The 16,832-nt window shown below is 44.6% G+C and overlaps 1 protein-coding gene across 1 annotated transcript in view; it reads right to left on the reverse strand.

Annotated features, from left to right (window-relative positions):
- CACNA1B (calcium voltage-gated channel subunit alpha1 B) overlaps positions 1–16,832 on the reverse strand; it is a 348,989-nt gene that overhangs the window by 74,231 nt on the left and 257,926 nt on the right. Inside the window, exons 23-24 of the mRNA XM_061604351.1 lie at positions 13,700–13,759; positions 10,856–10,962 (exon numbers count right to left, since the gene is read on the reverse strand). Of these exons, the coding sequence (XP_061460335.1) occupies positions 10,856–10,962; positions 13,700–13,759 (167 nt within the window). The remainder of the gene's footprint in view (positions 1–10,855; positions 10,963–13,699; positions 13,760–16,832) is intronic.

Here is a 16,832-nt window from a genome sequence, read left to right on the forward strand (position 1 = left end):
TACCTACACCTCAGTTGACGTGCAGAGAGTTCAGTCCTGCTTTCTGCAGGGTTTGGCTGTGTAAGAGAGTTCTCTTTGGTGACCTTGATTACCCAAACTAAGCAGAATTAAACTCCCTGCACATCAGCTGTGGTTCTCCCTGCTCCACACCTGAGGTCCCATATGACATCTGATGCAGGCCAGGTGGGTGTGAACTTTGGAAAAACAGCCTCATGGGCCAAATGAGGAAACCTGGCAGGCCAAATTTGGTCGTCGGAGTTTTCCCACCCCTGAATTAAGTTAATCGTTCCTCACTGAGGAAACATTTTGATGGCCTACACACAACCCTGAAGGATCCACCGCAAAGAAAAATCTTTCTGAAGGCTAGAGGTGGTGAACCCGTGGCTCTCCAGTTGTTGTTGAATGACAACTCCCATCATCCTTGACCACGCTGGTTGAGGTTGGTGATGGTTTTAGTCCAACACAACATCTAGAGCAGCCTTTCCCAACCAGTGTGCCTCCAGATGTTGTTAGACCACAACTCCCATCTTCCTGACCATTGGCAATGCTGGCTGAGGCTGATGGGAGTTGTGGCCCAACAACTTCTGGAGGCACACTGGTTGGGAAAGGCTGATCTAGAGGCTCACAGGTTCTTCACCCCTGCTCTAGAGAAAGAAGAACATGACACAGGGCTGAAGAGGAGCACATGTTCCCCCCCCAATCAGAGAGACTCCATCCCCCCTCCCAATCTCACAGACACTTTCCGCTTAAGACTTCATGCTACGCAAACCATGCCAGGCCATGTAATATGTAAAACACATATTACATGCCGGGGCTGATAAGTGATGTTAGCCTATGGGCCTGTTCATGCAGATGGGTAGGTTCTGAGAGGTGATGATGGTGGTGGAGTTGCAGCTGGCAGAGGGGGGTGGGGTTTCTTTCTCATCACGTGCACAAAGTGGTTTGCTTCCAAAGCAAAGGGTGCTCTTTGCTTCCATATCAAAGTCAGGACTGGGAGGGAAAAAGTCTCCCACTCCTACAGTAAAGATATGCCAGGACAACCGGCTAGGTCAACATAGCACAGAAGAATGTAAATACAGCCCATCATAGGGGGTCTCTGTGCTATAATAAGCACAGGAGGGAGGAAAGAGGTAAACTGCCAATTTCATATTCTCATTTGTCCAATCTTCAGGTCCATATTTCCACATCAGTTTGTGATTAAAAAAAAAAAGTCCTAGTCCATCTCTGTTATCTTAAGAACATAAGAAGAGCCTGCTGGATCAGGCCAGTGGCCCATCTAGTCCAGCATCCTGTTCTCACAGTGGCCAACCAGGTGCCTGGGGGAAGCCTACAAGCAGGACCCGAGTGCAAGAACACTCTCCCCTCCTGAGGCTTCCGGCAACTGGTTTTCAGAAGCATGCTGCCTCTGACTAGGGTGGCAGAGCACAGCCATCATGGCTAGTAGCCCTTGATAGCCCTGTCCTCCATGAATTTGTATAATCTTCTTTTAAAGCCATCCAAGCTGGTGGCCATTACTGCGTCTTGTGGGAGCAAATTCCATAGTTTAACTATGCACTGAGCAAAGCAGTACTTCCTTTTGTCTTCCTTTTGGAGCCTTTGAAGACTTTCCTCTTTCAACAAGCCTTTTAAGTTGAGACCTCCTATCCCAGTCCGCGTCTGTGTTGGAATTGCTTTTTAATATGTTTTTTAACAAGACGTTTTTAAATCTTTTTTTAATTTTTTGTTTTAATGTATTTTAAGGTCTTTTTAAATAATGTTTTAAAGTGTTTTTAGTGCTTTTGTTTGCCGTCCTGGGTTCCTGCTGGGAGGAAGGGCAGGATATAAATCAAATAATAAATGAATGAATGAATAAATAAACTTCATCAGTGTTTTAATGTGAGTTTCTCCTGACATGTAAACATTTTTATGTGCAATTTTGCTTAATATACTCATTTTTGCAAGCAATTTCCCCTAATCCAACGCATTTGAGTCTGTTCTTTTCACTAATATCTGCATATCTACACACATCCATTTTTGTATACATTACCTGGCTGGAGAACCGCACCACAAATTAAGTGCAAATTACAAAGGATGGGTGTCTTTTGATTCATGTATTGTTTCAGAAAGTGTAAATTAGGTAGATTCACCTTTAAATGTGAAGTGACTCGAAAACCTTCCCGTTCCCAACCTCAACTGAAAGGTAGGCTTTTGTTGCAACCAAGTCTCATTATGGCCTCAGCTAGTCTGAGTTTCTTAACTGCCAGAAAGCACCCACTGGTGTTTTCCCTTGTTATGAATACAGAAGGATTCAGATCTGCCTAGGAATATCCTACCCAGGGATAAAATGGAAACAGACTCATCTATCGCAATTTTTGTTTGTTTATTTGTTTCAGCAAGCCTACCCAGCCATGTATGGTTAGCATGATATTTTAACACGTGATTTTACTATGTATCAACCCACTGAAATTAATGAACCTAACAGGGTTGCGTTCAGCTAAGCCCTACTCAGAATAGACCTATTGAAATTAACGAACCTAACGTAGGGTTGTATTCAACCAAGTCCTACTCAGAGCAGGCCCGCTGAAATTAATGCACCTATCTATTAACTTCAATCTACTCGAAGGAGGACTAGCACTGAACACCACCCATCGACTTTATTTTATCTTTTGAAAATTATGTCACTTGTTTTATCCGTATTTCAATAACTATTTTAGATTGTATTTTGCAAGCCACCTCTTTTGTTTGAGTAGGCGGTATATCAATTTTGCTACATTTTGCTCAATAAAATAAATTACAATAAAAGCCAAGCAAAGACCTTCAAAAAAAATAAGATCTTCAGGCGTTGTAGCTTTTTAACGTTTGGTGATCTCTTTCATTTGGATGCCTGCTTTTATAGAGTTGCTGTTTTAAAACTGATTTTAAGGCAGGGATGGGGAACCCATCAATCAGCCCCAGCCAGCATGGCTAGCGGTCAGGGATTACGGGAGTTGTGGTCGAACGACATGTGGAGGGTTTCTGGGCCCTTCCCCCTCCATGCTTTAATGTATTAGTTATATGGGAGCATTTTATACATCTTCTTGTAATCCACCATGATCTGAAAGGGAAATCAATCAAAATAATAAATAAGCAAGTGAGCAAGTAGGTTTAAGCACTTATCACAGCCTTTCCTAATCACCTGTTATGGGGTGGGGAGCCTGTGGCCCTCCTGTTGTTGCTGGACTCCATCTCCCATCAGCCTCAGCCAGCATGGCTAATTTATTTTATTTATTTATTATTTGATTTATATCCCGCCCTTCCTCCTAGCAGGAGCCCAGGGCGGCTAATGGCCAGGGATGATGGGAGTGGTAGTCCAACAACCCTCCACCCCCATCTAGTATCTGAGGCTGTGATGTCTCCAGTCACAGGGATGGAATGGACTCCCCATGCCACTTCCTTCTGGGCTGGAAAGCAACGAGGAAGCGTTTCCAGACCTGCTGCACATACCACTCATTCCTTGCATGTCACTGTGCTTGCCCAGGCAGGTAGCAGAGGGCTCTCTCCGTGGTGCTGAAAGGCCCTTTTCAAGGTTGACCTTCTGAATGTCAGTCTTACTACAACCTCCTAGGACAGAGGTGTGGAACCTGTGGCTCTCCACATGTTGCTGGACTGCAGCTCCCATCATCCCTAACCACTGGCCCTGTTGGCTGGGCCAGATGGGAGTTGGAGGGCCAGAAGTTCTCCACTCCTGTCCTAGCAAGTCTGTTCCCTTGTTAGCTCAGAGGCACCCTTTTGCAACTCTCCAACAGGCACATGACTCCACTTTCATATTGCATCAGCTGCTTTAAGCCATAAGAATATGGGAAGAGCCCAGCTAGATTGGGCCAAAGGCCAATTTAGTCCAGCATCCTGTTCTCACAGTTGCAACAAGATGCCCCAATGGGCAGGCCACAAGCAGGACCTGAGTGCAACAGCACTCTCCCCAATTGTGATTCCCAGCAACTGGTATTTAGATGCACACTGCCTCCTATCGGAACACAGCCCTCATGGCTAGTGAATTTGTGAATTCTGTGAATTTGTCTAATTCTCTTTTTTAAAGCCATCCAAGTAAAGACGAGGTGCTCAGCCTTAAATTCTAATGGGAGCACACGCACGCACTCTCCCCACATGAAAACAAGCTCAGGAGCATTTTATGTGTTCTACTTTTTTAGCTAGCCCAGAGGTTTTCAGATTTCCCCCCCTTCTATGTGGACCTCCCTGCTAAGTACCTCTTGCATGTTTTGACCAGAACCAGTGGGCATTGCAGGGAATTCTTGGGCATATTCTAAGGGTCAGTCTGGACCTCATGCTCACCGCCTGTGAACTCAAGAGTGTATCCTAGGACACGACCAACAATCTAAAATGTGGAGTTCTTGCTTTATTGTGTAGTTGATTTTCACGTGCAGTGTTTATTCTGATGCCTAACAGGAAGCCCTATTTAGTTGTTCACTGTGGTGTTTTATAATAGGGAATTTTCCTAGTTTTTTTTTTTGTTAAAGTTTGATCTTATTTATGATGTTTTAAGATATGCTGTAAACAGCTTAGAGTTTTTTCTCCCTCTAAAATACAAGCCATATAGAAACTGAAATCATAACAAATCAATCAATCAATCAATCAGCTGCAGCTGTACATTACACGGGATGATCAGCAGAGGACAGGCATGCTACCTTTCAGGAAAATTTGTCCATCATTAAAGAATTCTGGCAAGTTTTGAGAAACTAGACAGCCTGTATCTGCCCTGAATGGTATTCATCACTGATCAAGGAGCTGTTCTCTCAAATTGTCCTTGCTGTGGTCAGCTACAAAGCCCACGTATTGTTTTTATTACATCCATACATAATAGATTTATTGGATTCAGTATGTTTTTTATATATGAATTGTGTGTATATAATTGTTTTATATATGTTTTTATTGTTAAACCACTTTGGGATATTTCCTAGGACACAATTCGTAAATTAAATGAAATTTCACTCCTGAGATGTACACATTTTTAGGACCTATCTTTGTGATTGTATGTTGTTTTACATTGTTTTTAAGGCTGTACTGTAAATTGTTGTCACCCGTCCTGGGATCCCAGAGAGAAGGGCGAGTAATATATTCAGTAAATAAATACATAGGTATTGATGTCCATCAATAAATATTGCTTGGGCAGCCCACAGTGTTATGACACAATTTATAATAATTAAAATTAATCAAGACTACAAGGCAATACAGAAACACACACAAAACTCCTTTTGTTGCAACAGACAGCATAAAACAGCCCAGATTAAAAACACAACTCAAAAGTCTGGGTGAACACACACAAACACACAAAGCACCAGGCAAACATCTCAGGAGAAGCTGTTCCCTCGATCTCTCATCCCGAGTCTCTTATTTTGACTACTGGATTATTTTAATAAGACCCTCCGTGGCGCAGAGTGGTAAGCGGCGGTAACGCAGCCGAAGCTCTGCTCACAGCCAGAGTTCGATTCCAACGGAAGGAGGAAGTCGATTCTCCGGTAAAAGGGGTTGAGGTCCACTCAGCCTTCCATCCATCTGTGGTCGGTAAAATGAGTACCCGGCATACGCTGGGGGGTAAAGAAAGGCTGGGGAAGGAACTGGCAATCCCACCCCATATATACGGTCTGCCTAGTAAATGTTGCAATACGTCACCCTAAGAGTCGGAAACGACTCGCACTACAAGTGCGGGGACACCTTTACCTTTTCCTTTTTATTATTTTAATGGGATTGTTTTACTGCGTATTTTAATTATGAATGTTTATATTCCAAAGTTTTAATGGGATTTTTTTAAAAAAATATTTCAACGGTGTGTTTTAATTCTGGATGCTTTATAATTCACTGTTTGGATCATTGATTCTTATACTTGTAAACAGCTTAAAAGCCTGTTTGGGCATTAAGTGGTATATACCTTTGCTGTCTAAGAGGCACTCTCCTTGGTAAATGCCTGCCTCACATTACTCAGTAGAGGCACCTGGAACGCAGCCTTTAAAGACTATCCTAAAGTTCAGGTAGGCCTATATGGGAGGATGTCATTGGCTCCAAACCTTTTAGGCCTCCATAGGTAAAAGCCCACATTTTAAATTGGTCCTGGGAAAGGGCCTGGAAGCCGATGTGGCTTGTAAAGCATACAACAGTCAAAATGCCCAGTCCCAATGAATAGTCTTAGAGCCCTCTTTTGAACTGATGGCCATTTCCAGACTTCTTTTTAAAGGCAGCCCCCCACACAACTGGCAGAAGTTTAAGTGGGCATGTTTAAGAGCAGTTCAGAGGGCATGGCTTTCTGCTGTGGTATCATCAATCCAGCTAAAAGCAAATGTGGGGAAAATGTGAGCCCAGTAGCCAAGGAAAGGCGGTGTCACCAGGCGATGAGGAAAATGACAGGCAACGGTTGAATGACATGGATCATGGCTGCTTGCATGTGCAGGCAAGTAACAAGCCACAAGGGACGACAATAATGTATTACCCCATGAAACTCCTAGAGAGAAGATCCCAGCGAGAGGAAGGCAAAGAAACAGCACAGCGTCAGGGGCGAGGAAAGAGAGGCACATGTACGGAGCAACTTCAAAACACAGAATGTGACACCAATCAAATCCATCCTCCACCCCTCCATTTTCACAAAGGAAACAGGGAGTGAAACACATGTGGGCGTGCATACCTGGCCAAAAGCATACTTCCAGTTTACTGTCATGGATAGAAGAAATACGCCCTTTTCGGTAAAAGTGGGGGAACCTGTGGCCTTCCAGATCATCCAGCTCCCATCATCCCTAACCACAAGGGCTGACTGGAGTCGGTGTCCAACGACCACTAGCAGTCCTCACTTTCCCCAGCCCCAGGTTAGAGTATTGGATTTGGGCTGGGGGAGACCTGGGCTTGAACCCCTGGTCAGGCTATGAAATCCAATAGGTCACTTTGGGGCAGTCGTTTTCTCACAGCCTTACCTACCTCGCAGGGTTGTGGTGAGGATAAAGGAGGCCATCCCCAACCGTGAATGCTACCCTGAGCTCCTTGGAGGAAGAGGGGATTTAAAAAAATGAAAGTAATAATAATTCCATGCAATGAATGTAGATTTTACTTTAGCAGATATAGGACTGAAAATTAGCAGGCATTAGAGAGAGGTGCATTTTTGGAAGGGTGAGGAAGAACTACAAGGGATCTCTCCAGTGGTGAGGCAGAAGTTCAACTGTAGTGTTTATAGGCATGGCACTGTACACACAGAGCGATCAAAGTATCTTGATGGGAGGAGTCGGCTGGCATGGGCAAGGCATCTTCTTCACCCAGAAACAGTCTTGCCGGTCTCTTGAAGTAGAGCAACTTCAGCAGGTTCAGGGGTAGCGTAATATTTCGAAGCAAGGCACGCTAAGTTAGAGACAAGACCGTGCATATAGCATGGGCCACTGTGCCATGAGCGTGTCCAGTAGCAGAGCAGAGTGAGCACCCTGTTGCAAAACAGGTGCATTCCATGGGGTGTGCATTTTTTAAAATGCTTCAATAGGCAGCAGAATGAGGGGGTGGATGCAACAAAGTAAGAGCAAAGGGCAGGATCTGCAGAGAAAGTGAGGTCACCTGGCTTCACCTTTACATTGCAAGAGGGATGGGCAAATCTGTTCATTTTGGTTTATCTCGGGCTATCATTTTTTCCAATCCTAAATTTGACTATCCCCACTGCCGCAACAGTTTGTGATTTTTCTTACAGTCGCCGTGAAAATTCACCAGCATTTCAGTGTAAACTCCTCCCAATCTACACATTTTTTTTGTATGCAATCCCGGGCCTTTATGCACACCTGACTTGGCTGAAGAACCACACTGCAAAATTCGGAGAAGTGCCAATTTTGAAAGATGGCTGTGCATTTTGTGCATGAACCCTACATTCATCCGGTTGATTCACAAGCCAGAATTCTGAAGTACCATATACAGTTAGGGGTGTAGTAGTCCAGGGTCTCAGAGGGTCTTAAACCCTTTACATTTTTGGGAGCGGGGTCCAAGCAGGGTCCCTATGTCTCCAACGTCCGATGAGCCAATCAGCATAAAGGGGAGTGTGTTGGCCACTGAGAAGGGGCTTCTAACATGCTTCCTTGTCCTTTCCTGCTGATTGGAGCTAATGAGAGTGAAAGGAGGTGAGTCAGCCACTGAGAAGACGCTTCCCGTTTATGCTGATTGGCTCCTAGGGACATCTGTTGTCGTGGAAGAAGTTGCACGTGGAAAGAACTGAAGAGTGTGGAGATGACAACAGAGAGCAAGCAATGGGGCATGGCTGTGAGGGGGCGTGGTGTGACTATCATGAAGGGACCCTGTGCTTCTGAATTTGTCATTCCGCTACTGTATACAGTCATAGTAGTTCGTTCCAACCATGCAGCCCTCCCAGTTTGTAGGACAGTGGTGGCTCGTGCCCACTGGGATTGGTAGGGCAGAAGACAAGGAGACCAACAGCAGGCAATCCAGAGCTAATGACAGATGGGACCAACTAATTCAAACTCTGTCCCCATCCTCCTCCCTGCTGAAGTTCTATATGGGCAAAATTGAGTTTAAGGGAGGAAGGGCTGGCAGCTGAGGCCACTCCCTGGACTGGCTGTAAGCAAGAAGGAAGGTGGGAGGGGACTCGCTGAGGGCGGAGTGAGGTTGGCGGGGCAATGCCAAATGGACCAGCCTCCACTGTTATAAAGAGAGCATAAAATCATTTTACATCACAGAATCCCCAGTTTGTAATGATGGTGGTATGCAGGGCCGGTTCTAAAGAGCGGCCAGGAGGGGCACTGGCCCGACAGCCCCTGGAGCTACAGCAGGCCCCTCAGCCACCCCTCCGCTCCCCTTCCATGATCCGCCGGGCCCTCACGCCCCCCCACACCCCCACTTACCTGTCTGCTGTCTTTTACCATTGCCAGTAACTAAGATGGCGGCCGCGGTTTCCCTAAGGTACTGAAGCCCCTGCCGCCATCTTAGTTGATGGCAGAGATGCGCGCGCATAGCACACACACGTGCCATCAACAAAGATGGCGGCAGAGGCGTCGTCCCCTTAGGGAAACCGCAGCCACCATCTTCGTTAAGGGCAATGGTAAAAGACAGCAGACAGGTAGGTGGGGGGCGTGCATGTGCCCACACATGCTGATGCCCAAGGGCCCCAGCATCCCTGGAGCCGGCCCTAGTGGTATGGTTGCAAGGGTCCCTCCAGACTGGTGTTTTTCTTCTTCTGGTTGTTATTCTGCAATGCGTCATTGATGCAATAATAGGGGATTAGTGGTGGATTTATGTTGGAACATCCACACATCACTCCACTTAATTAGTTGTTTTGCAGTGCTTTCCCAATGTCACTGCATTATGGCCATCTGGAGGGACACTCTTGCATTACAGTACAAAAAAGAGGGGCAAAAAAAAAAAACACCCAACAGCAAGCCCTCAAAATATCTGGCATTTAAAAGTTACAAGATTGCAGTACCAAGTTATGGGACATGCGTTGTTTGGAAACAAAGCTGCATGTCTGCCCAAAAGCTTTTGCGGGTGCGAACAGCATTGAAAGCAAGATTGTGTATAGCTGCCCTGATACCATCATCAGCACAGTGATTGCACAATAAAAGGGATGCCTGGAGGGACCCCAATTTACATCACAGTGCCCCCAATTTGTTAGGGCAGCATGGAATAACTTTACACACACACACCCGTTATGAAGTGCTGTTGTCAGAGGTGTATTTCACCTCGATTTTTGGGAGAGTTTTCAGGCGATATTTGCCAAGACTATTTCTGAAAATCATATAGGGTTGCATTAATGAATCTTAGTCATGCCCATTAATTTCAGTGGGTCTGCCCTGATTAGGACTAGCACTGATTATTATCCATAGACTTGGACAATCCAATATGGTCATAGTAATTCCTCTAATCATAAGCAATGTCATTGAGTGGTATTATGCATATGCAAATATTATGCAGGTCTATGTCATCTTTTGGCCTCTTTTCCTGGCCATGTCAAGTGGCCAAGGAATTCTCCCCATTCCAGGACAACCCATAAACCCAAACAAAAAAGAGGAAACAAATATCTGAAGGCGCATTTCCATCCCCACCAACCTCCTTGAGTGTTAAGATCGTTCCACCACCCTCAGAAATGCAGGGCATGGTGGCCCTGGAGAGGGTTTGCTCTGTCACAGCCCCTAAATTGTGGACGTTTCTCTCCAGAGAGGTGCAATAGTAACTTCATTGTATAGCTTCTGCTATATACTGATGATTGACCTCTTTATCCTGGCCTTTGACAGTGAAAGTGTTTTGTTTCATGGGACCCACCTCTTTTGTTGAATTTATAGTGTTCTGTTCCATTTGGAATGGGTTTACTTGTTTTAGAGTTGCAGTGGGTTTTTTTTCTGGTTTTATAACTGTTACATTGTTGTAACCTATCTTGGGACCTTACTGTGAAGGTCAGCAAAGAAATCTAAAATATAAATACTATTGGTTGCATCAGCAGCGGTTGGTGGCTCCATGTCAGTAGGGCAGTGGAATCCACTTTGAGTTTTAGTCCAAACTTTCAAGAAGCTGTCCAAAGTGCTTCAGCAGATTCTACTGTCGGACTAACATGGGGCCCATCAGCTGCCACTGGCTTGTATCCAACATTAGTCCTATTCGAAGCAGACCCTTTAATGGACATGAGGATAACTAACTTAGCTCCAGTAATTTAAATGGGGCTACTCTGAGTAAAACTTAGTTTGATACAATTGATTACTTCAGGAAATGCACACTTTTTGGGTCATCAAATTGAAACAAGGATCACCTGACTTTTTTTTCCAGAAAAAGAATCTGGCACACCAGTAGCCTTTCCAGTTCAGTGTCGCCCCATTTCCCGATTCAGGAAACCCACAAACACCCATAAAGGAAAACTACTTACGAAAAGGCGAAAGCCACCAGAGCCCCACTGACCACAATAAAATCCAGGATGTTCCAGAGGTCACGGAAATAGGAGCCAGGGTGAAGGATCAGGCCCAGGTCAATCATCTTCCACAGAAGAAACAAAAGCAGAGTTAAAAACGGGACGTTCAGGAAGGCAACAGACTGAGACAGAAAAAATGTAAGGGTAGAGATGGGAGGTGGCCTTCCAGATGTTGCTGGACTACAACTCCCATCATCCCTGACTATTGACCATGCTGGCTGAGGGCTGACGGAATTGGAGTCTGGAGGGCCACAAATTCCCCATCCCTGGACTAGGCAGTCACAAGCAAAACCTGCAACAGAACTAGTAGAGCAATCTTATTCAACTTTGGGTCCCCAGATGTTGTTGGACTCCCATGATCCCTTAACCAGTAGCTATGCTGGCTGGGGATGATGGGAGTTGTAGTCCAAGAACATCTGGGCACCCAAGGTTGAAGAAGAGTGGCGTAGAATGCTCCCATTCATAGGAAAATAAGAAGAGCCCTTTGGGGTCAGGCCAAAGGCCCATCTAGTCCACCATCCTGTTTTCACAGTGGCCAACCAGATGTTCCAGTGGGAAGCCTGAAAACAGGTCATAAGTTCAACAGTATTCTTCCCTCCTTGCGATTCCCAGGCACTGGTATTCATATTGCAACTGTGGAAATAGAACACAGCCATGGTGGCTGTTGGAATAGGCAAATGTTGCATGTTCACTGGGGGGGGGATATTTGGGAAATATCCCATGTACCTGTTCACCATGATGTAACTTCCTTATGGGTGGGGTTAGTTACCTGGTTTCTTCCTTCCTTTGTCCTGGAGGATTTTTTGAATATTCTCCATTGCTGATCAATCCACCATTGAGAGAGGCCGCATGGCAGATGATGCTCTCTGCTGACAGCATCAATACCAAACACCAAAAAATGGACTGAGACCTATTTTCTTTCATCTAAGCTACAGCCTATGTTTCTAACATATGAGGAGGTCGTGAGTAAATGTTTTTATCTTTTACCTAAGAAGATTGTGTCTGTTGTTATTTATATAGAGAAAGGTGGGGCCGGTTACATTCTCACTCTGCTGCTTGTGTTTTTATATCTCTGCTAAGAAATAGGACCAACCAAATTAGTTCCTATTTCTCTCTGGTATTTTTATAATACTGAACAGTGGCTAGCAGCCATTGACCACCTTATCCTCCATGAATTTGTCCAGGATATTCCATTACATTCCAGTCCATCCCCTCCTTCCCAACAGTCAAGTCTACATCCAGCCACCATTGACCGTACTCAGTCTTCATTCAACTATTTCAGGGTGGGGGTGAGCAGACTTCCTCCCTTTAGGATTTTTTTCTACCATTTATTTTTGCACTACTGCAAAACCTTGAGGTTTCCCCAAGCCAGATAATATATTCCTCTGGCAAGTGGGCAGTATTGTTTTGCCACAAAAGGACTAGAACTTGGAGAACTGTGACAGCTTTTCATATTTATTGTAATGACCACTGGCTACAAACAATAAAAATTGGACTGAATTATTAGTATGTATCAAGGGTGAGGAATCTTTTTCAGCCCGATGGCCGCATTCCCTTTTGGACAGCCTTCCGGGGGCCACATTCCAATGGGCGGTGGCGCTAGAGGCAAACGTGTGTGAAGTACATTTTGCTTTTGTACCGTAGGCTAATTTCTAGACATACTCACACAACCCTCTCTATCATCTATCTCTATCCTGGCAAGCAAGAGGCATTAAGAGGTTTTTAAATTTTTTAAATTGTGTTTTTAAATTGCTTTTTGTGTTTTAAAATTTGTCTATTCATTTTTAATGTTTTTAATTGCTTCAGAGAGCTTTGGCTATGGGGCAGTATATAAATGTAATAAATAAATAAAAAATTATTAGAGTCCAGGGGCACATTCCGGCCAGACAAAAACACTCAAAGAGGGTGCGACACAGGACCAGTGAGGGGTGTGGCCTAGGGAGAGTCCCAAGGGCCAGATAGGGAGGCTTGGAGGGCCACATTTGCTTCTCAAACCTAAGTCCCCTCACACTGTAAGTAGAACCTTGGAAGATCATCACTACCTACTTGCAGGTTCATAGGAGAGGGAGTGGTTTTTCAGATATCCTGACTCTAAACCATTTAGGGCTATATAGGTAAGAATGAGCTCAGAAACTAATTGGAAGCCTGTGCAATTGACAGAATTTAACATACTCTGAATAATGCACTTCCAGAGAACATCCTGACCACTGCATTTTGCACCAGCGGCAGTTTCCAAACACTCTTCAAGGGCAGCCCCACAATGTGTCGCAGCAATCTAATCTCCCTGAAGCCCAAATCTAACCTGCAATGACCCTTTCGTCACTGAAAAGACAGTCCCACCAGACAGGATTGGTGGATGCAACAGGTGCTGAACATGTATGATTTTTTTCATAGGTTTACTTTTGTTCAAACTGACTTCTGGTGGTGGTTTGTAGTTGAGATACAGGAAGCCCAAAAGACTGTTGTGCCCTTCAAAAAAGAGAACCAGGATGGTCCCAATCCAGAATCCAGAATCAGCAGGTGCATCACTCTCTTTGCATGCAAAAAACCCAGAAATCCCTGTTCCTCTGTGGACCAGAAGATGCTGCAACATTAGGGCGAATGGAGCACTGCCCCACCAACCTCAGTTTGCACTTGGCCAGCCCCCACCTGCCTGCCTTCTTACTGACAACCAATCAGGAGGTGGCTCTGCCTGTTATTGGCTGTGGCTCCTCCTCCGATTGATCCGCCCTACCATTCTCAAAGGACACCAGCCACCCTTGCTGCGGACATGCCCAAAGTAGATGGACGAGAGATTCTTACCTTTATCACCATCTCAAATGTAAAGACACCTGTAAATATGTAATCCAGGTACTTGAGAGCCTAAAATCAGAATGGGAAGTCTGAAGTTAAAAAAGAAGAAGAAGAGGCAACGTAATTGGGACAAAAACAGATGAGAAAATGCCAAGCTTCTATAGAGGTGGAGCTTCATCTCAAGACCCCAAAGGAGGGTCCACCCCTTCAAAGGTCATTGTCTGAATGAAAATCAGAGGGACACTCAGAGAAGGTAAGGAGCTGTCTGGGATAGAACCAGGAACCTGCAGCTTTGTGGGCAGCTGCTGCATGTGGTCTGAAGGCACATGAGGCCAGGACCCTGCTGAAGCTAAGCAGGGTCAGATCTGATGAGTGCCTGGATGGGAGACTGCCTGGGAACCATATGTAGGCTGCCTTGGGTTTCTATCATGAAAAGAAAGGCAGGGTAGGTAGAAATGTAATAAATAAATAAAAAAAATGTGTTGAACCAGACTGGAGCATCACCCCAGGCTCTACAGCAAGGGTAGGTGGCCTGTAGCCTTCCAGATGCTGTTGGACTCCAACTGCCATAATCTGTGACCATTGGCTAGGGCTGATGGGACTTGGAGTTCAACCACATCTCAAAGGCCACCGCTTCCCTACTTCTGATCTACTCCTACATCCTACACTGGGCCCTGAAAGCAACTTCTCTCATAGGAACACAGGAAGCAGCCTTATTTTGAGTCAGACCATTGGTCCATCTACCTCAGGATTGTCTACACTGACCGGCAGCAACCCTCCCAGGGTTCAGACAGGTAGAAGCCTTTCCTTGCCCTACATAGAGAAGCCAGGAATTGAACTTGGGACCTTCTGTGCGCAAGGCTCTATCACTGAGATGTCTTCTCTGCTGTTGCCTCCACCCGCCCCACAAACAACTGATACCGCATCTGAATAAGGATGTTTGGTTTAGTCTTCAGGACTCGGTTGTGCTGACTTGAAATGAAATGGGATACAAGTTTGCAAAGCAAAGTTGCTCTGGACACTGAATAACGCCCTGATCAAGTCCCGTTGAAAGCTTAGATTAGTCACGAATGGCTTGTTCCACTAGTTCCGGGTTGGCAACATGGCGTCCTCCAGATGTTGTTGGACTCCAGCTGCCATCATCCCTGACCACTGGCCATGCTGGCTGAGGCCAACAGGAACACAGAAAGCTGCCTTATACTGAGACAGACCATTGGTCCATCTGGCTCAGTAATGCCTACATTGCATGCTTTCTATGATTTCAGGCAGGTATTTCTCCCAGCCCTACCTTGTGATGCCAGGGATTGAACCTGGGACCTTCTGCATGCAAAACAGATGCTCTACCACTGCGCTATGGAGCCGAAGTCCAATAACCTTCAGAAGACCACAGGTTCCCCCACCCCTGATCCAGTTCAGCTTCTTTTTCACAGATTTTTTTTACAAGTGGACAACCAGAAGCTGCAACAGCATATTAACAGATACTTGTTGATTAGCAGAATGTAAATCTTGCCAAATAATAATTAAAAAAAAGTGTAGGAAGATCTACCCAGACCTGTGATTATACGATTTTATCTATATTTTGATAATTTTATGATGCCCACCATTTTTAAAGTCTTTTATTGCTTTGTTCAAGAGTATTTTTCTACCATTTTATGTCAGCCGCTTAAAGTGACACATAAAACTGGCAAAATAAGAGAAAATACACCTGCAATCCCAATGCGTCAGGAGGATCTCCTCCTGCTTATTTTCAAGAAGTTTATCATTCATATATAGAGTGATGTTTTTGTGATTGTACTCACCAGTAAGGAGTATTGACGCCTCTTTTCCCCCCTTCTGTGGCAGCTATTCCCTGCTGGCACCCATGGCACTTTTATCATGATATGAGTGCTGCACCACCTCATTCTTATTTTTTTTACCAAAAATGTAATCTGTGTGTGCGTGTGGTTATAGCCAGCCAAGTTTCTACTCAGAGTAGACCCGCTGAAATTAATTGCTCTAAGTCAGTCATATCCTTTATTTACAATGGGTCTCCTCTGAGCAGGATTAGCATCGGATGCAACCCTATAGGATTAGGGCAGGGTTCCTCAAGCATTTGTCCCCCCCCCAATGGAACATTTGGAAATTGCTGATGCTAATTCATTATTTAAATAAGTAAATAAATCTACTTCCCGCCCTTCCTCCTGGAAGGAGCTCATGGGAGCCGAGAATGACAATGCTAAAAACATCTATAAAATGTATTAAACACAAACCATCATCTTAATGATTTTTTCTGCCTGTTGTAGCCATTGTAATGCCCTGGGCTAGGTGCCACATGGTTTTTTTAATTGAATGTTTAATGCTTCTTTTCTTTCTCATATTGTAATTCATTCATTCATTCGTTCATTTTTTAGATTTATATCCAGCCCTTTCTTCCAGTAGGAGCCCAGGGTGGCAAACAAAACACTTTAACACATCATAAAAACAGACTTTAAAATATATTAAAACAAAACATCTTTAAAAACTTTTTCTAAAGGTTGAAAAACAGCTATTATTATTTATTTATTTATTTTAAAAGGTTTAAAAACATATTTAAAAGCAATTCCAACACAGATGCAGACTGGGATAAAGTCTCTACTTAAAGGGCTTGTTGAAAGAGGAAAGTCTTCAGTAGGCGCCGAAAAGATAAGAGATGGCGCCTGTCCAATATTTAAGGGGAGAGAATTCCAAAGGGTCGGTGCCACAACACTAAAGGTCCGCTTCCTGTGTTGTGTGGAACGGACCTCCTGATAAGATGGTATCTGCAGGAGGCCCTTGCCTGCAGAGTGCAGTGATCAACTGGGTATATAAGGGGTATCCTGGTCCCAAGCTGTAAAGGGGTTTGTACACCAAAACTAGAACCTTGAACTTAGCCCGGTAGCTAATAGGTAGCCAGAGCAATTCTTTCAGCAATGGGGTGACATGTTGACAATACTCTGCCCCAGTGAGCAGCCTTGCCACCGCATTTTGCACCAGCATCGTGCAATTGTATTCTTGTATTACAGTTTGCATTCCAGGCAGTTCAAATGGTGATACACTACAATACAATATAAGAAATAAAAGTAGCAATAAAGTTACAATTAAAAATCAGTATGGATGTTTAATTTGGACATGGCACAAATGACCT

This window comes from Rhineura floridana, chromosome 20 (genome assembly GCF_030035675.1).
Source record: "Rhineura floridana isolate rRhiFlo1 chromosome 20, rRhiFlo1.hap2, whole genome shotgun sequence".
Lineage (NCBI taxonomy): Eukaryota > Metazoa > Chordata > Lepidosauria > Squamata > Rhineuridae > Rhineura > Rhineura floridana.